Source organism: Neoarthrinium moseri (genome assembly GCF_022829205.1).
Source record: "Neoarthrinium moseri strain CBS 164.80 chromosome Unknown scaffold18_Wmoseri_CBS_16480, whole genome shotgun sequence".
Taxonomy (NCBI): Eukaryota; Fungi; Ascomycota; class Sordariomycetes; order Amphisphaeriales; family Apiosporaceae; genus Neoarthrinium; species Neoarthrinium moseri.
In genome coordinates this window covers 481286-502652 of record NW_026055132.1, presented here as the reverse complement: position 1 = coordinate 502652, position 21367 = coordinate 481286, and the positions used below count along the sequence as shown (strand labels likewise).

General features: G+C 52.8%; 7 protein-coding genes across 7 annotated transcripts; 3 read left to right on the top strand and 4 right to left on the bottom strand.

Moving 5' to 3' along the window:
• Positions 1–267: 267 nt before the first annotated feature.
• JN550_005774 (uncharacterized protein) lies at positions 268–1617 on the bottom strand (the record flags this gene model as incomplete). Its single annotated transcript, XM_049317439.1, has 3 exons — positions 268–1077; positions 1205–1444; positions 1603–1617. The coding sequence occupies 3 exons, from the start codon at positions 1615–1617 to the stop codon at positions 268–270; spliced, it is 1065 nt and encodes a 354-aa protein (XP_049172396.1).
• Positions 1618–2559: 942 nt separating this feature from the next.
• Positions 2560–4503, bottom strand: JN550_005773 (uncharacterized protein; the record flags this gene model as incomplete). Its single annotated transcript, XM_049317438.1, has 1 exon — positions 2560–4503. The coding sequence occupies one exon, from the start codon at positions 4501–4503 to the stop codon at positions 2560–2562; it is 1944 nt and encodes a 647-aa protein (XP_049172395.1).
• Positions 4504–5568: 1065 nt separating this feature from the next.
• Positions 5569–7084, bottom strand: JN550_005772 (uncharacterized protein; the record flags this gene model as incomplete). The annotated part of the gene is made up of 4 exons (XM_049317437.1): positions 5569–6259; positions 6329–6711; positions 6770–6874; positions 6929–7084. 4 exons carry the CDS (start codon positions 7082–7084, stop codon positions 5569–5571), a joined length of 1335 nt encoding a protein of 444 aa, XP_049172394.1.
• Positions 7085–9882: 2798 nt separating this feature from the next.
• JN550_005771 (uncharacterized protein) lies at positions 9883–10824 on the top strand (the record flags this gene model as incomplete). Its single annotated transcript, XM_049317434.1, has 1 exon — positions 9883–10824. The coding sequence occupies one exon, from the start codon at positions 9883–9885 to the stop codon at positions 10822–10824; it is 942 nt and encodes a 313-aa protein (XP_049172393.1).
• Positions 10825–10940: 116 nt separating this feature from the next.
• On the bottom strand, positions 10941–13672 carry JN550_005770 (uncharacterized protein; the record flags this gene model as incomplete). The annotated part of the gene is made up of 5 exons (XM_049317433.1): positions 10941–11180; positions 11233–12719; positions 12775–12911; positions 12969–13323; positions 13378–13672. 5 exons carry the CDS (start codon positions 13670–13672, stop codon positions 10941–10943), a joined length of 2514 nt encoding a protein of 837 aa, XP_049172392.1.
• Positions 13673–14671: 999 nt separating this feature from the next.
• Positions 14672–17742, top strand: JN550_005769 (uncharacterized protein; the record flags this gene model as incomplete). Its single annotated transcript, XM_049317432.1, has 3 exons — positions 14672–14790; positions 14856–16951; positions 17009–17742. The coding sequence occupies 3 exons, from the start codon at positions 14672–14674 to the stop codon at positions 17740–17742; spliced, it is 2949 nt and encodes a 982-aa protein (XP_049172391.1).
• Positions 17743–18393: 651 nt separating this feature from the next.
• On the top strand, positions 18394–19684 carry JN550_005768 (uncharacterized protein; the record flags this gene model as incomplete). The annotated part of the gene is made up of 2 exons (XM_049317431.1): positions 18394–18420; positions 18491–19684. The coding sequence occupies 2 exons, from the start codon at positions 18394–18396 to the stop codon at positions 19682–19684; spliced, it is 1221 nt and encodes a 406-aa protein (XP_049172390.1).
• Between the last annotated feature and the right edge of the window lie 1683 nt (positions 19685–21367).

The following is a 21367-nucleotide window of genomic DNA, read 5'->3' as shown; positions in this document are numbered from 1 at the left end:
CATGTGCAAGGTTTTGTTTTTCCTGGTTTTTCTTTTTTTTTTTTTGTTCCAATAAAACAAAAGAAGATGCAGTTATGGAATAAAGCTGGCCGAATATAGTTATAAGTCCCATGGACCTGATTTACAACCAGCACCTGGCGGGTTTTTCCCCCTAATTTCATACAGCAAGGCATTTTGATCTATCGCCGTAAAACAGCCGTTATAACTCCATACAGGGCATTGCTGCTCGCAGTCCGATTCTCTATGTATCCTCCACGCATGCTGACCTCATACCAACATAATGTTCCTCGATGTGACGTATATGGTCCTGACGTTAAACTTGGCCTTGATAGCCTCGATCACCGGGTCTTCATCTACATTGATAACTGGCAAGCCGTTGCTAGACGTGCGACTTGCGAAGCGGATAGCGGGTGCGGAGAAGGCCACGAAGCGTCCGTCCGTCGGTGTTTCGCTTTCGGGCACGTTGACTCGTTGCCTCATCTTGCCATTGCGTAGATCGATCTCGGCGATGAAGTCTTCACTTGTCCGCCGGGCAGGAACAATCTCGGCACTCGGAGCGTAATTGGTCATATATCTGCTCTCAGGATCGATCCATACCGCACCATCAGATACGTTGGCATAGAGGTAGGAGCAATTCTCGTCGAGTTCCATTCCATGTGGCGCGTCGTACGGCCTGAGATCCACTGTGCCTATCACATCTGCCCGAGCGATATCAAAGACCGAGATCTCTCGGGAGGTCTCAATGGGTGCGAATGAATGGCCCTGACGATACTTCTGACTGATGTACAGGAGATTCCTGAGCCAGTCATGGCATATCTCTTGCGGCTCGGCAAGTAGGTCGTCGAGTATATAGACTCGATAGTATACTGCCACGTCAGCAAAGCTGCACGGTTGGCTACGTGATCCGCTCATCTCGCTGTGGTCTCTGTTGCTGAGTATCTCTCTGATTCTGCTCTTTGGACGTTTCGCATGGCGCGATGGCGATTTCACCTCTGCCGGAGCCATTGCAGCAGGCCAACACTTATATTCGACCTCAAAGGGCGATGCACCGATATCACCACTGCTGCAGCCTGGTAACTGATGAATCAGGTAATCAGGGTCCTGCGGAGCCAGAATGAGAGATCAACCTCGTCGTAAAAGCATGAGTCTTTACCGTCGTAAATCCAGCCCACTATGTGCAAAGATATTAAAGGCAAGACCATACCGAGCCTTGTGGAGGGAGTCCCGTCTGCCTTGTGGTATTCCACATAGCAGGCTCGGCGGACGTCTTACCTGGCTCGCCATTCGACATAGTTGAGATGATTGCATCGGCGCCATAGGCCGCTAACACGGGGCCTTTTGTGCGGCTGATGACAACGGACCAATCAGCATAGTGAATTGACCACTCGTCGTAACTTGAAACCAATCGCACAGAATCGGTGGGGCTGGACCTGGAATACGCTAGCTAGGAATGACAAGAGTCATTCCAAGTACCAAGTATCTACAGATTACTTGCAGAACTGTCAGCACACGGTATTAGGACAATCAATTCCCTGAAGTCCCTGCCTGGCCTCGGTCGCCCAAAACTAGGCTAATAATACGAGTTCGGCACCCGGTGCTTACCGGTCGAACCTGCATAGCTTTATGGTAGCCGACAGTGCGCAGGGGATGGTTTCATAAAAGAAATAAATAAAAGGAAAGGAGATCGTCGAAATCATGGGCAGGATTTTAGTCATCCATGCAAAGCCAAAGTCAAAACGTTCTCGAAACCCCTTGTAGGGCTGAAGGCAACGGCGTGGGCCAGTAATACACAGCCCCAACCAGCGGCTGGAATCAATTGTGTAAGTCATCAGTCTCCACAAGCCCCGAAAACACGTGCATTGCCGTCCTGAGCCAATAGGCGAAAAGAAACCAGGTACCGCCAAATTGTGACGTCGTTCTTCCAGATTGCAGTGCCACGAGGTCGGTAACAAGGGTCCACGGCGCCATTTCAATGGATATCAGCGTGGTCATGTCAGTGGCCGAAAACGCGACGGATGCCTTGCTGATGCGTTGTTCTATTAAAATCTCTATGTGAAATGAGCTAGAGGTGCCTACAGTTCCCCGGCATTATTGATGTGCCCGTGCTATCGCCATACCGTTTGGTTAATGATACGGAGTCTGGGACCCATCTCTCGTATCGTCATGGAATCGAAAGTTGAAACTGGGAAGGGCTTGCTGGAACAAATCAGTCTCGACTTCCAATAGGAACCAGAGCATAGGACCTCAAGCCCTGCATGCAAGCTTGAGCTTATCGGATGCAACGGCTCTGCGGCATCAGCTATCGAAGTAAGGTTTGGCGCTTACAAATCTTCGGAAATGTAGATGAGTCACGATATTCACCGAAGAAAGCTCCAAGCGAGGCGGCATTATCTATCAGAGCAGTTGAAGCTTGTAATTTGGTGCCTAGGTCCAGAAGTTTTAACGCATGCAGCATCTTGATATGTTTGTAACTTCCGCATTTTCAAATTGGACGAAAGACTATGTATTCAGAAATAGCTGCTAGAGATGCTCAATATGTACTGGAAAAATGAACATGGCTTATGCTGAAGTTGTATTGGAAGCAAGTCCAGCAAGGATAACATCTGCCGCCTTCTCTCCAATCATGTAGGTCGACACAGCAGTAAATGTACCCGGAATGCGCGGGTAGACAGAGGCGTCTACCACACGCAGGCCACTGACACCGCGTACACGGAAGTTCGAGTCGAGGACTGCAAACTCGTCGTCGTCAGTACCGATAGGGCAGGTTGAGGAGGCGTGGTGGCCCCACGTGCCGTCACGGATGTATTGCTTGACAGCCTCCTCAGTGTCGGTAGTGTTGCCGGGCAGGTTCTCAATCGTCGGTACGAGCTGGCGCTCATATGCATCACGTGCCAACTCAATAGCCTCGTAGATGGCCTGGAGATCCTCGTCGGCACCGTCTTGGAAATAGTTGAACAGAATCTCGGGCATGTCGAGCGGGTCAGCACTGCGGAGCGTAACACTACCGGCCCTGTTACGCGGGTGAGCTTTGAGGATGGCCCAAGAGAACCAATCATGCAACTTGGTTGCGTTGTAGCTGTAGTTCGGGAAGTATCCACGGAAGTTGACAGGACCGCCAAAGACGAAAACATCGTAGCTGTCGTCCTCGGTGACGGTGCTCTTGTAGAGCATAGTGGCTGCTAGACCAGCGGATGAGTAGGTACCGCGGTCGCCCAGAATAGAGTTGTTCCAACGGTCAATGCAAGGGTCTGCTTCTCCATCCAAGCTGAATGTGCAGCCGTCGAAAGCAGTCCAGTTGGTGGGAACCTTGGCATTGACGGAGATCTCATAATGATCCTGCAAGTTGGTGCCGACACCCGGAAGCTCAGCAACCACAGGAATACCAAAAGATTCTAGTTCAGCGCGGGGTCCAACACCAGACAGCTTCAGCAGCTGGGGCGAGTTGTAGACACCACCAGCGACAATGACTTCACGGGAGGCAGTAGCAGTGCCTGGGACGCCAGCAGCAGACCCCCCGCTGAGAGGGCTTGCGCTGTACAAGTGGGCACCGTCCAAAAACTCAACGCCAGTAGCAGTTGGTGGAGAGGTGCTGTTATCGAAGACAACCTTGGTGACATGGCAGTTCAATCTGACATCAAGAGGATACTTCTTGGACCCATCATCATTGACAGCGTCACGGACGGAGACCACGAACTCGCGCGAGCCAGTGCGGTGGGCATCATTGGTGCTCAGGGGAATCTGGTAGTAAGAGGGATCCTGGTCACGGGCCAGGGTGTCGGCGTTGGCGTCACCGGCAATGAGTGTCGCGAGGTCAATGATACCGCCGGTCAAGTTACCCAAGGCCCATGCACCACCGGTCAACATGGAGAGAAGTTGTGTGTCACCGAGAGGAATGCTCAACGGTGCAGTCTCCGTGCTCAACCAACCATCATATCCATGACCTTCAATGCCCGGGAGGAGGTACTGGTTCTTCTCCATCTTCTCAAAGTAGGTTCTCATGTTGCTTGGCGACCAGGAGTCATCACCAGTCAACTGGGCCATGTATTCAAAGTCGGACTGGTGGGGATACACGGCAATGAGAGCATTGTGAGCAGTGCAGCCACCAAGGGTTCCAGTGCGCGGGTACAGAGTGCCTTTCATGACAGCACCCTCTGGCGGGTCAAGACCAGTGTATACCGATCCATCAGGCAGATCATAGCTGGTCTTCCAGTCCCGGGCCTGCTGTGCATCGTCTGCATAGTGGCGGACGAAGAAGTTCCAGGCGACCTTCTCGTCCTCGGAGACCTTGGCGTTGTAGGCGGGGATGGTGTAGTTGATGTTGGCTCCCTGGTCATCTCCAGCCTCGATGAGCAGAGTGCTGTGACCTGCCAAGGCAAGGCGAGCAGCAACCGGTCCGCCTCCGGCGCCGGATCCGACAACGACATACTCGTAGCCGGTAAGATCGACGGCTCTAGTGAGAGAAAGGGACGAGGCCAGAAGGCCCAAGTACTGGTTGCGACGCATGGCTAAGGAATGTATGTAGTCGGCTGCCGATGTCGTCGATGTTGAACCGAGACACACAATTACTTGATGCTACCATGGGGGCCGTGTCTTCTTAAGACGCTCAGAGTCGGGCCCCCTGAGCATGGAATACTTCTCATGTCTAGCCACTTGATCATATAACTTCCCTGTCATCGTGCGCTAGCATTCCGCGAAGCCCCTCTCTGAGGTCTCAATATTGCTTGCCATCACGCTGACAAATTACGCACAGTGACACGCAACTGTCCATCAGGGGCAGAGTCAAGCTTTCTCAGATGGATTGAGTCGAGTCGCCCGAGGTTGATGGAGCTCGGCAAGCATTTGCAAGAACGGATGCAAGGCTTCTCCCAGGTGCCGTAGGCGATCCGCGTGAGGCTTCCTTGTTCCCGTCCCCGCTATATAGCGTCCCTGTCAGGGGTTATATCCCAGGTGGGCCTGATATAGAGGGTCATGCAGGCTTGGTGCGGAGATGATAAACGCATACAGAATGGTCAATGCACCCCTCACAATCTACCATGCACCTCCGTCAATGCGCTGCAGCTGTATACTATGCTATCCAGCCAACGTCCGAGAGAGCAACCGACAAACCTGGTAAAATCATTTCGCTCAGTACCGTACCGTCTGCAAGGCCCCCACGTTGCGACTGATCGAAGATGGCGTAGATATGCGCAACTTGCTTAAGTACGCCTGCTATACCATGTTACCACCCACCTGCGTACTGTCACCTGCGCGTAGCCCACCTGCCTGTGATTATCGGCTTGGCATAGAGACCGTACAATGCAGTCCGTGCGCATGTCACCCAGGGCTTCGCCAATGGCGGTGTGCTGGCTGAGTATACCTACATCACATCACACGAATACCTCCTTCAATGGGTAATGTGACTGAATATTGCTTGAGTAGGGTGATAACAGAAGGAAAAAATTGTGAGAGCACAGGGGTGAGGGCTGACGAAGAAACCATCACATCCATCAGTGGATTACAACCTCAATATTACTAGTCTATAGGTAAGGGGGCCCAAGTCCCGCCGACAAGGCCGCTACTAGGCGAATGTCACCTGCTGGAGTCTGAATCTGTCGTAAGAAAACTTCTAGGAAAGGTCTGGCCATTGCCATCAATAGTGTCCCTTGATGGCGCGGAACGGAGAACCTCTATGCTGTCGCTGCTGTCCAGCCTGCCCTTTTCCCGCCATTGTGGCGACTTTGGATCAGTTGGAGGTCTTGGTAGTTCCTTCTGCTCCCGTGCTGCAGCCGTTGGGCTGCCGATATACTCCGAGCTTACTTCGTATGTTTTGCCATGAGAGATGGCATCTGGGAAATCCATCATCCTTGCGCTGCTATTCCTAGTCCCTGTGTGACAGGACACTTCGTATGCCCCTTGGTATCGTGATAGCGCAGGTGTTTTCCTGCCGTTCTCTTCTTGGAGAGTATCAAGTCGCAGCGCATCTACAGCGCCTTGACTGCCGCGTCGTCTGCTGCTCAGTTGACCAGTTCCGGTCTGGCTGTTACCGTATGTTCCCATTTTACCATATGAAGAAGTCCCGAAGGCGGAAGGCCCAGTCGTGAGTCCAAGTTTCCATCCAACAAGCTTGATCAAGGGGCGCAGAGTAGCCAGGCTCCCGGCTGCGACAGCCAGTCCTTGTTCCACGGTCGACCAGATGGCAATATCGACTGTGGCCCATAGAAAGTCGGGGTCGCGAAATCGGGGGAGATAGGCGAAACGAACTACAACGGCACCACTGGCACTGTCAAGAAGTCAGTTTAAAAGCCCGAACAGGGCGGGTAACTTGCATCAAGGTTGAACTGAAACTTACACGCAGCCCATTGCCATGAGAGGGATTAGGGCAATTTTAGTCCTTCTTTTCAGCTGCAAGCCGACAATGATCCATGCTGGGAGCAAAGCAAAAGTAAAATCTGTAATCACACTGCAGCTGCTGTAAAGATACGCCAGTCCGATAATAACTTCGTTGCTGACGCAGCTCCCATGTTGAGCTTTATTCCAAAAGAATGAGACGGGCTGGCACTGGCAGACAGTAACCAGAAAGAATGCCATGCAGGTGACAACAGTAATAACCATTGCGCCGTAGATGATCCAGGTGTGCATCTTCTTTGCAGCCACCCGCAGCAGTAGGCAGCCAATGGAGACTTTGCTGAGAATCATGGTCATGCAGTACATCAAATAGCAGAGCCACCAGAACTTTCACGTTTTAGCGACTATCATGAGTATCATGAGCATGAGTAACCGGGCTGCTTACCATCCTAGCCGTTGCAACATCGGGCTGAGGCAACTCGTATTCATGGCGTCCTGTGCCGTAGGAGACGCCCGTGATTGAGAATGAGCAATACAGAATGAAAAACCCCTAGAATATATTAGCTCATTATCGAAATGTGAAAGGCGAACGGGTTGGTCGTACAGCGGCGAGTAGCATGAGCCAGTCATCAAGACCAAATGACCTAACAATGAAGACCCGAACACCGCATCGCATTGATATGGTTACAAAAGCGAGGACCGCAAATGTGTAGTCGACAGCCGCCAGCTGGGGCCCTCGAGTTACAATACCATCGGCCATGATCAGTACTAGGATCAGGGACGTTGAGTCCCAAATCCTACAAACGTGTTGTCGTTGTCATGCAAAGAAAGATGAACCAAGATCAGCTCTCGTACGGTCGCAGAGGAGGAGTCTGGTATATCTGCAGACAACTATCTTACACAGACACTCGAGAGCCGCCAGTGCCGGCGACGCCCGCTGGCTCTGTTTCATTTTCGAGCCGTATCTGAAGAGATGTGCAGACGTTGTGCAGAAGACACCTGCAAGCGCAGGGACAATATGCACCCCTGACTTGCAAGGGTTATAGCCTAGCTAGCCTCTAGGCCTTGTTAGTGCACGTTGCAACTCCAATGTGCCATCGTGCAGTACTCAAACGGACTTATACCCACAGTGGGTGGGGTAAGCCGTTACCAGAATGACGCTCTTCTGGTTACGCGGCAAATGCTTCACCGTCGATATAGCGAGTGCTGCTATGACGAACCTTGGGGGAAATTGTGCCCCCGCTCATATCCTAACGAAGATCCCTGGAACGAGAACGTGCAACTGCAGTATACCACAATGGTCGGGAGTATCTGCTGATACCGGCAATATTTGTCTGCACCGAGGTTGCGGGGCTGAATGGCAGGTGAAAGCGGCCATGGTCCATGGGTATCTCCTTGCTGACAGGAGCGGAGCCACGTCCCATTGTCACTCGTGCAGCCTGTACGAGTTACATGTGCAGCATGACAATTCAGGGCAGACCTACTGTTACGCGAGCATTGGCGACAAGGCCTCGGTCCACCTTTGACCGACTCTCTGTATGCGACTTGAAAGTCATTTCAGCCTTGATCCAAACCGCTGGGTTCTCGACGGACTTGACTACCTTTGTCATTCACACACCTCCCGAGCAAGCCGAGAAAGTCCACGTCACATGGCACAAAGGAACCGTAGCGCATAATCCAGACCTGAAATATCTCCGGCCTGCATACGCTTCAAACTTTTCGTCGCACAGACAAAACGGCGTGTCTGTTTAAATCTGTTAGTGTGTGGTTTATATTATCCTGCTCCTCCCGCTGTCGAAGATCATCACGACCAAGATGCCGAGACGCCACGTGAGATGAACCGTGGGACTGGACGTGTCTCAAAATCCCTGCTACCCACGTTGACCGGTGGGCCCTGACGGAAGATACAATGGCAGAAGAGCCATGTTTATATGCTGCGTTACTGTGACAGGAGCAGTGGAGACGCCGTTCGTTCCCTGGGGGCCTGGCTGGAAGCGTTCGTTGTCTGACACATCGTGACAATGAGCAATTAGGTTTGTCCAGAGTGAGGGAGCAGGATCTCCGCATATCCACCTTCAGACCTGCCTGGACAGCATGTCTGGGGTTAGACGGGTTAAGTTGGCTAGCCAGGGAGGCCTGGTAGGCCTGTAGGCTAGCTCAGTAGACTCGGCGGCTTAAGTGGGCCTCTGCCCTGACCCAGCTGGGCTACTAGGGCTCGGCGAGCATCCGAACGGCTGACATGATGTGTGTGTGGGGTCCAAGATTCATATGAGGCCGTTGATGAGACGAAGTGGTAAGACTGGTCGTGAACGGCACTTCTTGTCGGAGCCTGTTTCTACACGCGGGGCGCAACTCTTGTTTCATGGTCTGAGTACTCCAAGCAGGAGACTTGAGAAAGAAGGGTAAATGATCGGCATATTGAACATCCCACGTCGTGAAATCTTGGGGCCTTGAGCGCAGCGTGGCAGACGCGCGTGGGCAGTGCGCAGAAACGAGAACCTAACTCAGAGCTTGGACAGCAACCGAGGACTGGCCGACTGGAACGTCCCATCGGGCCATTCTGCCGGAGATGTCAGCAATCAGCATATCCGCAGATCTCCACTTACGGTGGCTAATGCTCAGGTACTTTTCACACAGAAAACATGACTATGGGGGCAATGATTTTCAAAGCGTACGTACTCATTGTACTGTGGCACACGTGCTTGATATGTTTCTCAAGTTTCTTTGTTCGTTGCGGGCTTGACGCTGTTTCAAGAGAACAATACCACCCCGGTCCACTTTTAAACAACACCAAATTTCGCACCATCCGCCCCCTTACGCAGCAGACATACGCTAACACGGCTAACACAGTACAAGCCTTCATTCTCATTAGAACCTGTCAGCCTGTGGCCTTGACTTCGAGAATCGCTTCAAATGGAGATAAACTTGACAAAACTTTGCGATAATCAAATTGCTCAACCTTACATTGTACTACGTTAGCTTGCACAGTAATAAGGTTGACATATCTGCCATTCGCCGGCCGCCGAACGGTCAGTGGTGTGTACAGTGCGTCCAAAGAGATGTGAAGATTGTGTATTGGCGATCTTGACTCCATACGCTATGCGACTACGTACCATAGTAGTAAAAACCCGCCGCGACGGTTACTTCCGTTATCAAAATTCGTTTCGTGAAGCAGTTATTTCTGGTCATCACTGGCAAACTTCTAAAGCAGACTACAACTAGAGGTTCAACAGGCAAACACAATCTAAATGAAGTAGAAATAATGCAGCCTGCCAGCTGGAAACGGCAGTAATGGGCAGAGCAACGACGTAGGGTATTCATGTCAGCAAGAACTTATTGCAGCCTTAGCAACGCTCTAGTATTGATGCCGTCCATGTGCTCATGCAGTGTCAAAGAAATGTAAGAAAGACTTTGGTTCCTTTATAGCATTGCTAAATAGTCGTCGTCCTACTACATTAAGTGCGCTCAAACCCCTTGAGCTCAACATTACAACATACAACTCTTCCTCCCGGCGAACTTATAGACCATAACATCTACAGGAGCACAACTCTATTCATAATGATGTGGCGGCACTTCTTCTTAGTCCCCCTGGCGTGGATCGGTACCATACCACGCCCCGCTCAAGCGACCCCCGGCGACGCCCCTGCAAATTTTCGCTGGTTGGATGCGTCTCAGTGGCTCACTCCTCATTCATACAAGTGTTCAGAGCTCCTAAGCATAGTAGCCAAGGGACTCGTCGACGCTGGCGAAGGGCCTCCGTGGAGCCCAGAGTTGAGGCTTGCCCGCCGCAAGGTCCGTGACGACTTTCGCGCTGCTTTTGCGTCGTACCCAAAGACCAGTCCACTGGGTACAGAGCAGCTGCATCTTCTGATGGAGGAGCTCGACAAGTATTTCTTCTTCGGGGCTCTAACCCAAGGCATGGAACCTCTTGTCGATCTCGAGGTGGTCGGAGGGTTGAGTGCTCCCCAGCGATTAGTTGGCGTAGGGCGTACGGTGCTCGATGTCAGAAATGCTCGCGTCAAAATTTTAATCCCTCGGAAGTTTGAAGAACGTCGTGATCCATACGAGCAAGTAACTTCTCTGTTGAAAGAGATGGCCCACAGCTTTATGTTCTTTTACTGGAAACCCAGTGTTGACCAAAAAGAGAAGGAGGCTTTCTGGGGTTATAACGGCCGAGGATATGGCCCTGCGGTCTGGGACTTGTTCCGACTGATGTCGAGAGAGCTCAAAGACTTCGACACTGCCTTACATTCTCTTGCGGAGTCTTCCTCAAGTGCTAACCAAGAGAAAGACGCGGATGCGCTACGGGTGGCGTTAACCGAATCTAAATCCGATCCGACATTTTTCGTGCCCATGTTACTTTGCATATTCATCTTGGCGGAACAGCTCCAAAGATTTTCCTGGTTCAGGGAGCGAGATTGGTATGGAATTATATATGTAACTTTTGTCGTGGTCATCATTGCACACCAGGTCAGGGGTGCACTGGATTGGTTTCCATAGGACTTATTGATAGCGCTACTTTATTTTCATGTTTATCAAACGATAATTAGTTAAAAGCCGTAAATGCAAAAAGTTCTTCCAGAATGTTTGTTGGGACATGAAGTTTGACTTGTAGACTAGGTGAGAATGTCTCTACTTAGGTTGTCGTGCAGCATAATTTGCCGTGAGCTCGTCCCAATATAGACGCCTTTGGGATACGGACTGGCGATCCAGTTCTGGGTAACGGGGTCCCAACTGCTGATATCCCTCCGTGTCACGGCGAAGACGACCTCTTTGCTCTGCCCAGGGCTTAGTTCGACGTCGTCAAAGCCTCGTAATACGACCTTTGGGTCATCTGGACCTCCGAGTGATACATACTGTGGAACGTCAGCAACCTGAGTCGTGAGACCGAGGAACGATAAGCCTTACAAGCTGGGCAATTTCCGTCCCCAGCAGTGCCCCAGTGTTGGTGATCAATACGCGAATGGAGAATACGATGTCGTACAGCCCCGGGTTCCCACCAGGCGCACCGCCGGCATGTAGAAGGTTTTGAGGGGAGCCATCTTGACTTCCAGGCGGAACAGTCCCGGATCCTGATGAGTTCAGCGCATTCACATCATTAATCCAAGGGTATATGAATCTAGGGACTTTGGTGAAACTTTTCGGCGCTAATGCCGAACTTGCATTCCTGTCAACCACCCCAAAGGTGGGTGCAGGCGCGCTCTTCCCAGTAGCTGGCTGGTACGCAGTCCCGTTCGTTGGGGTGATAGTTAAGTTGGAGTAGGTGAAGTTGGTATAGCTCAGTCCAAACCCAAACTCGAAGCTTGGTTCTATACCCGCGCGGTCGAAGTGGCGGTAGTCGATGAAACTCCCCTCGCTAAACACTTGTTGTGGGGCTATGCCAGTTGCGTTAAGAGTGGCAACTCCCCAATCGCCGGCATGCTTCCCCCATGTGAATGGTGTCTTGCCTTGCGGGTTGACGCGGCCATACAGCACGTCAGTAATTGCGTTCCCAGACTCTTGCCCCGGGAGACCTGCCCACAGCATGGCGGTCACATTGGGATGCGTTTTGATGTGATCAATAAGGACGGGTCCAACGGAATGGATCACGACGATAGTGTTCGGAGTGACCGAAGCGACAGCTTCAACAAGACTGTCGCCGCCATTCCACAAGGTCAGGTTCTTGCGATCTCCTAGGTTGCCATCCAGGTCCTTGTAGCCCTCCCCAGCATCGGCATTCACAAAGACGATTGCCACTGATGCGTTTCCCGCAGCGGCCCGAGCCCCTGGAAGATCCCAATTGGACTTGAAGTTGGAGAATACCGTTCCGTCACCCTTGGCTTGACTCTCCAAGGCAGTCGCTGGCGCTATAAGGTAAGGATATTCTGCTGTCGCCGAGCCCCAGCCCATGGCCAGTGTTCCCGTGTTGCAGATCCTATCTACACAAGCATTTGGCCCACGAGGGTTGTCTTGTGCGTCCTCACCGATGACCGCGATGCTGCTTGGCTTCCTCAGGGGCAGAGAATGGCCCACATTTTTCAGGAGCACGATGGATTTGGCTCCTATCTCCCGTATTAGGGACGAATGCTCGCCTTGGACGTTCACGTGCTGGTTGACTGTGGTGTTACCGGTCTTCGAAGCAAAGTACCGAGGGCCGGATGTTGTATTCACCCAGGACGAGTAGTTGATGTCCACACGCTTCATATCGCGGCCGACTTTGTAGAACGCCGCCATTATCCGGAGGACCATGTCGTCGATTCGCCACTGCGGGATTGTCCCGTTTAAGACCATCTCTGTTAGCGCACCACCCCAATAGGAACCATATGAATTTCGAGGCCCGTCACCAGGCATTGCCATGTCGAGTCCAGATAGGGCACTGATGGCCCCGCTATGTTGAGCACCCCAGTCCGACATAACTTCTGACGTTAGCGAAGTGACGCAGGAGGCCAGAGCCAAGTATGGGATGCTTACCAAAACCCTGGAATGAGAGTTCGTTCTTCAAAAGGTAGTTGAGTGCTTGTGTGTTCTCGCAAGCAAAGGTGTTGTTGATTCTGTTGTACGAGCACATCACCGATCCAACACCTGCCCGCACCGCATCGGCGAAAGGCCTGGGCATAACATTAACGATGCCAGCCGCTGTGTGAGAGCAGCAGACAAAAACTTACCAAAGGTACAGCTCATGCATAGTTCGATCATCAAGGTTGGAACTAATTCCAGATCGAAAGTGCTCCTGTTCGTTAAGAATATAGTGCTTAACACACGCAACTACTCCGGCCTCCTGTGTGCCCTTCACTGTCTCGGCGACAGCCACTCCGCTCAGGTATGGGTCGGGACTGAACCCTTCCCAGTTGCGGCCGCCTGCTGGGTCCCGGCCAAGCGGTCCTACGACGGGCCCGAGCATGACATCTATGCCCTTGCCTCGAAACTCCTCGCCAAGTGCCAAGCCGCGGCGCCGGAGGAGTGAACGGCTCCATGTGGCAGCAGCCGAGATGCCGGCGGGGAAGACAGAATTCAGATCCGCTAGACGTGCACTCGTGAGCGATAGATCGGCGCCCTAGAAGCTCTACGACTCACTGTATCTTACGCCGTTGGGCCCGTCTTGAAGGCACAAGTGCCGGAAGCCAAGACGGGGCACCGAACCCGTGTTTCCGGTGCACAGATCGGCCTGGTTGCCGGTGCCTGTGGTCAGGTTGACCTTCTCTACTAAGGTCAACTGGCTGACAAAGTCCTTCGCTTTGGCGTAAGCTTCATCCCAGCCAGGACCACCACTCGCCCAAGGCGATGGATACGAGGGAGCGGAGATGTATTGTTGGGCATGTACGCATGACGATGCTGCGGCGAGAAGGTGCAGAAGAGCTAGGTGGAACATTGTAAGACAGCAAAAGGTTCACGAGGGATGCCAAAGACGCTACTGGAGCCTGGAAACTAAAGAACGACATGGTCTCGATGTGTATAGCAAGAGGCGTTCTCATATACAGGCGGAACGCGCTACAAACCATTGCTATGGTGCAACAGCCAAATGACACACATGACTGCTGATTTGCCGTTGCGGGAGAAGTGCCAATTTACCCATTGGAAAACACTGACCGTGGCGGACGAAGAAGTGGTCCTGGCGGCAACCAATCTAAAGAACCTGCGATCAAGAAGTCTATCGGCAATGGAAGAACAAGACGGATAGAGCCGTGCCTGCTTGAGCGAAGGACGCAAGTCAGGCACGGCCTTCGTAAGGTACGAATATATTTGGCGGGCAGATGGAAACAGGATGCCATCGTCAGCACAGCTAGAGACACGCCACTACCCTGGCGATCCGTCGAGGGTCAGTGTGTGAAAATCCTCGAGATGAGTCCTGAGCTTGAGTGCATGTACCCTGATGTTCTCTTGGGAATCAGCCAGTGCCGACTGGCGTGTTATGTTGTGGTGAACGATGGCGGGAAGCGGCCAAGGGTAAGGTTGTCGCTTGGTCGGGTTAGCATCCTTGGCCCGGCTGTCCGGCACCTGCGCCTAGCGGGGCGCGCAGCGCTAGATCGGTATGGCTTACTGCCAGTTCAGGCTTACGGGGACCATGCTACTGGGCTAGGGGCTCAGCCTCCCCGAATGACGTCGCGCCCGCCCCGCCAAAAGGCGTCCTAAGCCCCTCGAGAGCGGGATCCCACGGCCTTGTTGGGCTAACATTGACCAGAGCCCGCCTGTCTTCGAGGTCTGTGAGGCTAACCACACGGAGACAGCTGTGTAAAACCGGCCTCGAGAATCCGTTTTGCCCGTGTCAGAATCATCTGCTTGCATAGTTGCGACCCAGCGTCGCCGCTCCCATCAAATCGCATCGCAGCATATCGCGTCGCAAGGCAGGGCAAGCGCCGGACAAGGCACCATGGCGAGCTTTCTCAGAGGCAAGCAGTCGGGCATGTCGAATGACTTGTCCGCCAACATCCTGCCGGAGCTGTTCGCGCCAGATGACAGATTCCGATATGGCATCAACTCCCAGATTAGGTACCTAGTTCTTGCCGACCGCCCCTGGCCCAGGAAGGATCCAGCTAATAAGAACCGTTTACCAGCTGCATCGCTTACGAGCCCGTTCAGTCCCTCATCGCCATCGGTACGAGAGAGTCAAAGTTTGGAACCGGGAGGATCGAGGTCTACGGCCAGAGCCGAGTGCACAAGTTCCTAGTCCCGCCGCGACCCTGTTCGTTCGCCGACCTGCAGTTCTGCGCCAACCGCTTGGTAAGCTTGGACACCAAGAACGAAATTCTGATATGGAATCTGGATACGGGAGCTCGCGTGAATGGATTCCACGCCTCTGGGGTCGTCACTTGCATACTGACCGACCCCATGCTGGATTGGTGCTTCATCGGCACCGCGAATGGCGAGGTTGTCGCTTACGACTTGGACCGCGAGCGCCTCTCACCCTTGAAACTTCCAAACTTCTGGCTGGAGAGGGACCCGAAAGCAAGAGCCGTTGGCCTGGTGTCGATGCAGCTGCACCCCCGAGACATCGGCAAGCTCATGATAGCGTACACGAACGGTGTAGCTTTCTACTCGTTCAAACAGAATCGAGCCACCCAATTCTTCGAGTATCAAGCTCCGCCGGGCGCACCTGGCGGCAGTGGTATTGCCGTCGACTCCCTGAGAAAGCCAAAGGTCACACACGCTGTCTGGCACCCTACGGGCACCTTCATCGCGACTGCACATGATGATGGAAGCCTGGTTATCTGGGACGCCAGGGACGGGCGAGTCGTCATGGCACGCACGCTATATGAAATGAACATCGACAAGCCCGTTCCAAACGCGGCAACTTCGAGCCCGAAGCATCCCTATCTTCGCATTGCCTGGTGCTGCAAGGAAAACCCCGAGGATTCCGGTCTTCTGATTGCCGGTGGTCAGTCTCTGGACAACCCGGCGAATGGTTTGACATTCATCGAACTAGGCGTGACACCTAATTACCAGACCTCTTCGTGGCAGGTACTCGCAGACTATTGTAAAGGGAGAAAAACCGGCGTCCTCGAGACGCCTCCTGGTGCAGAGGTCATGAATTTCTTCTTGATTCCACGATTCTCGCCACATTTCAATGGAGCTCAGGATCCCATCGCTGTCATCACACTTTTGTCCTCGGGCGAACTTCTCACCATGAGCTTCCCCAGCGGGTACCCCATATCCCCGACCAACCAGCTCCATCCATCTCTCTCATTTGTCCATCCATTCGCCGTCAAGTTTGCTGTAGCCACATTGGAACGCGGGAGATGGCTGGGTATGGTTGAGACACGCAACCAAGGGGACGCCCTTCTGAAAGGTGGCAAAGAGGCGCCGTTACCACACCGACGCTTTGCGGGGCGAAGTATCATTCAGGTTGCCCACGCCGATGGTACTATTCGGATATGGGATGTCGGTCACGGTGATGAAATCGAGAATCCTACCCAGCTGCAAGTCGATGTAGCAAGATCACTGAACAGGTATGACGATATCAACGTCACCACCATGAGCATGGCGTCCAACACAGGAGAGTTTGCGGTCGGCACGCAAGGCGGAGAAGTCATAATCTACCGCTGGGAGGGAAATAGGTTCTTCGGACGTAGCCAGGAGCAACATCTCGATCCAAATCCGGGCGGTCTCACTGACATCAGCACTCGAACGGAACCTTCACTCAAGCAAGGACTTCAGCCATCTCATCTCTACGAGATGATGCAAGGCCCCATCAGCGTGGTCAAGGTGGCCGATGTCGGATTCATCGGCGTTGGCTCAGAGAACGGCTTCTTTAGCATCATTGACATGCGGGGGCCGTCTGTCATACTCCAAGTGTCCATGGTCGACTTCGCAAAGCAGGACAAGCGCTCTTCCTTCCTCCGCGGCAATGCCAATTCGTCCGGTGCCAAGGAATGGCCGGTAATTGTGCAGTTCGGCGTCATGACACTCGAAGGTGACAAGTACTCCAGTATATGCTGTTTCGTCGGTACCAGCCAGGGCAAGGTCATAACCTTTACCCTGCTTCCGTCCGGCAACGGCTACACCGCGAAGGTAGCTGGTGTAACACAGATGAATGATAAGGTTATTGCCATCTGCCCTATTGTTGCCGACACAGGCAAGCCAGCATACGCGACGGGCCATGCGGTTGCAGGCCTTCGGGAGGGCAAGCAGGTGAACGGTCTACTTGTTGCTGGTAAGCTACGATCAAAATGCTGTGCTTTCTTCAGACCCCAAAGCTAATACAACACAGTAACTCAATCGGAAGCACGCATCTTTAAGCCGGCCTCAGCAAAGGGCGCATCCAAGTCTTTCGACGATTACCTCTGTGATGCCGCCGCAGTTACTGAGTTTGATTTGCACGGCATGGCTTTGGTGGGCGTATTTGGCGACCGTATCACACGCGCTTTCTCTCTGCCAGGCCTCAAGGAGATTGGCAGTGCACCTTTGAAGATGATGGATGGCAGCAGAGCCACAGACTCGATTGTTGACGAAGACGGAAATTTGTTCTGCTGGACAGGACCCTCCGAAATTGCCGTGCTGAACGTCTGGGGCGCCGGTCAAGAGATTGAGAACACGGCGGATATCCTCATCAACCCAGAGCTCCGCATACCACCGCGTCCAACAATCTCCAATGTGCAGTGGCTGTCTGGAACGCAATACATTACGCCCACCGACCTTGACCTTCTCATCGGCGGTCCCGACAGGCCCCCTAGCAAGCGTATGATTGCAGCGACTGCTGCTGAGAAACGTGCCGCGGCATCGGGGCAGCTGAGCCCCGGATACCCTCGAACACAGGAGGCAGAGGGATGGGGTGACTACCTCACCAGGTCCTTGAACGAGCGCACGCAGAAGCTCAACCTCATGGGCGACAGTATGGACAGCGCGGCAGAAGCCAGCCAGCGATGGGCTGAGGATGCGTCAAAATGGGCAGGTCAGCAGAAGCGAAAAATGATCTTGGGTGGGCTCACGAGCAAATTCTTGTAGAAATAGCTGCTTTCGTGGGCATCTCGGTAGTTGAGGGGCGAGTGGGATTCATGGTCTCAGATGAGGACAACCTCAACTTTAGGCGTTTAGGTAGCGGATGGCGTTGAGATTCCCGTGGTTCATAGCTCCATATTGTTCATCCAGATGTCTCATTGATATTGATCCGCAGAAGAAGGATTATCTAAACCATGTTGCAATCATTTTGCAAGGGCCCATAGAGATCTCTAAATTCTGATGTCTTCGTTCGAGGCAGGTTGTAACTTCCCTTGCTGGTCCGTTGAATGACCTCTCCACCCCTCTTCCATTTTAGGCTGCAAGCAAGAGCCTGAACTGCAAGACGATTCCATGCTTCGAGTCGCTGTCTCTAGTCAAGGTGTAATACAAAGCTGCAAGCTCGTGTCGAAGCCTGCGCTACGTACTCGAAAGATAAACACTACCGAGGAGGATTTAGAGAGACTTGAATCTCTTCATCGACAATGACACCAGACTAAACAATCAATCTCACCATTGATATGACTCCTATCCAGCCACCAGTGCCGGGGCATCACAGTCACTGAATCATTCAACTATCTCTTCTAAACCCCGGAAGTCGAACCATGCACATGTTTTCAAACTTTCATGAACAGAATTCACGGAGAAAGATTAACGACCATGACACCCCAGCACATCAAGTCAGACGTGAGTTAATCTCTGCTTACTGCAATTTTCTACCACGACCGTGTTGGTTCAGTAAACTGAAAACACGCAGTCTCACGGGAGTTCGGATGCGAACTCTGCCCGGCCACGGAATCCGCAGAGTCGCAGCAAGGCACTGCCAAAGAGCTCCTCCACAGGAAAATGCGAGGCTTCCCCAATTGAGATTAGTGACAGCGATGACGAGCCATGTATCTCGGTTTATCCGCCTAGAACATCAATAAGAGAGCAGGTAGCGGCCCCTCGCCCTGACCTACGTCATGCGAAAAGCAGCAGCGGCCTTGTATCAACCTCAGTGACACCAGCAAAGAGGGAAAGACAGTCTACTACAAGTACTCCGATTCACAAGCGTCAAAAGATATTTACTTCCGACAACGAGACCCCCTGCCCGTCGCCCCATGGCAGTGGTCGGGTCCGTACTCAGAATGGATCTTATTCCTCCCCATACAATTCCATCTCCGTTCTCTCACCACAGCCAGAGATCAAATACAGCAATGATGACGAGATACTACATCTCAAGAAATCGTTGTCCCAAGGTTTGCAACGGAATGCAACCCTGATAAGCGAACTTGCCGCTACAAAGAAAGCTCTTCAAGAGAAGAATGACAAGTTGGCGGATGCGGATAGGTTGGTCAAGGAGCTTAAGCAGAACCTCGCGACTACAAAGGCTTTTCATGACACGGAGCAATCAATGTTCCGAAAGACCAGAGAAGAGAACACCAAGTTCCAAGAGGAGCTCAAAGACATGGTCTGCCAGCGCGAGAAAGCTCGCACGTTGAAGGCGGATCTCGAAGAAGCAAAGGGACTAGTGATTGCCAAAGAAAAACAGATCGAGGAATTTGAGACGGCACAGAGCGCAGATCGCGTCAAGTTCGATGATCTGGGGAGAAAACTTCTCGAGAGCCTCGATCTCGCGAAAAAGCATGAAAACCACAACCGAGAGCTCGAAACGCAGCTGGATCACGCGAAGGACGCCCGAGAAAGCCTGAGGGTGGAGAAAAGCGGCTTGCAACAGGAGGTCGAGCAGCTTAAAAGCCGAGTATCCCAGCTGGAAGCCGACAACGCCGCCATGATGCCAGTTCCAGACGGGGGCATTTTGGAGGAGCTGCGGAGTGAGTTGGCCAGGATTGATAGACAGGAGCAGCAGCAGCTGAAGGCGATCCAAGAGACGCAAAGCCGGGAGCTGAAGTTGATCCAAGAGAGGCAACAGATGATGATGGTGATGGGACCTCCGAGAATACAAGGCTAAATACGGTTTAGAGACGATGTATTGACTATAGCTGCTTCAACAAGATGTGATCATTTCACCTAGCGTTTGTGTTGAAACCATGCCAGCGCTCGAGAATGTGTAGAATCAACTGCCAAATGTCAGAAGTGCGACATTTATGATAGTTCGCCATAATAGGAGAATTGATATTTCGCAACCAGCAGCCATGTAGTCAGCCATGTCGGCTCGTGTCAAGGTGCCAATTTTCCACCTAGATCAGCTTCACCTCTAAATCGCTGCTCTACAGATACCACTAGTTGCACACCCCTGTTCCTCAACCCTGGACATTCAATGGATTCCGAAATCAGGGCAAATTCAAATCAATCGACAGACATTCCCAGTGGCTACTGGCAAGACGGAAGCTTTGCCTACAAAGTTCTATCCCCCCGTCCCCAACACACGCACACTTCTATAATAACGACGAGAGCAAGCATCCGAAGCAATACTATGGCACGCCTTCATGGCTTGATATAAGGCACGGCTGGAACATTTACGTTGGGCACTGCATATTGTTGTTACACTAAATGCGTTGATCGAGGATAGCAGCTGCTGCGAACATCCCGGAACAATCGGAACAATCGGGCATTCCAAGTGGCCTGATGTGCAGTGAGCGGGGGTCCGCTTACTTCGGAACGCTGCTCGGAATTGGTTTCAAGCAACTTAAGCCGACCCGACCCCAACGAAGACGGGGTTATTATTTCAAGATGGACTGGAAACATTGAGGAAGAATGAATGCTTCAGTGGCCAAGTGTGTGAGATGTTGATCAGCGACTTCGCTCTGCCAGGACTCGGTCAGGTGCACATGCCGGAAAGAAGGATGGACACGACGAGGCGCACCACGCCAGCGGGCCATGAGTCGCGTCGCGCTTCACCCCTCGGGCCTCCAGGGCCTACCAATGAGAATACGGTCAACTCTAGAACTCGCATTGTATCACGCAAGCCGACCTCATCTGCCTCAAACCGTAGGTTGGATTCGTGCTACCCCACTTCCCGGTCGAACAGTGGACATTGAGGGGCGCCGGACACTTTGACGGTTTGTGACTATGCCGGCGAGGGAGAGATAACCAGAATATGAGTGGTCATGATGGGTCAGATTGCCCCTCTGGCGTGCGTGTGTTTGATATACGAATCACTTGATTCGAACGAGCCATGTGTATCAGTGGGTGTCTGGCTGTGGACGTCTAGACTGCCCTGCCGAATCCAGGGAGTAGACTGTGGGACGGTGGACCCTGAATGAGGGTCCCGTCTCGTCGGGGGATTTGCCGGCAGAGGGCAGTGGGGTTGTAGGGGGGAAGGGGAACCCTAGAGCCCCTCTCGCAGTGCATCAACAACGGACGGCCATCGTACGTCCGATTCTCGCATCTGAGGTGCGGCGTATGTGCGGCATTGGCTTTGACAAACGTCGATCAGCCTTGCCGAGACAGCGCCAGACGAGAGAATCCCGACGGTCTCCGGATGGGCTCTATGAGGTCATTCCGCACCCACATGAGAGAATGGGGAGATTCCACGCGATTTCAAAGCCTGAGCTCTCCGAGCTCCCCCGCCAGAATGCCGGTGGCCAATGGTGAGCCCGTGATTATTTATAAAGCGGCGGGGCCCTTCGAAACGCGGGGTCCTAGGGTGGTATAAAGTGCGGGGGTGGCTCCCTCAAGGTTCCACCGCGGT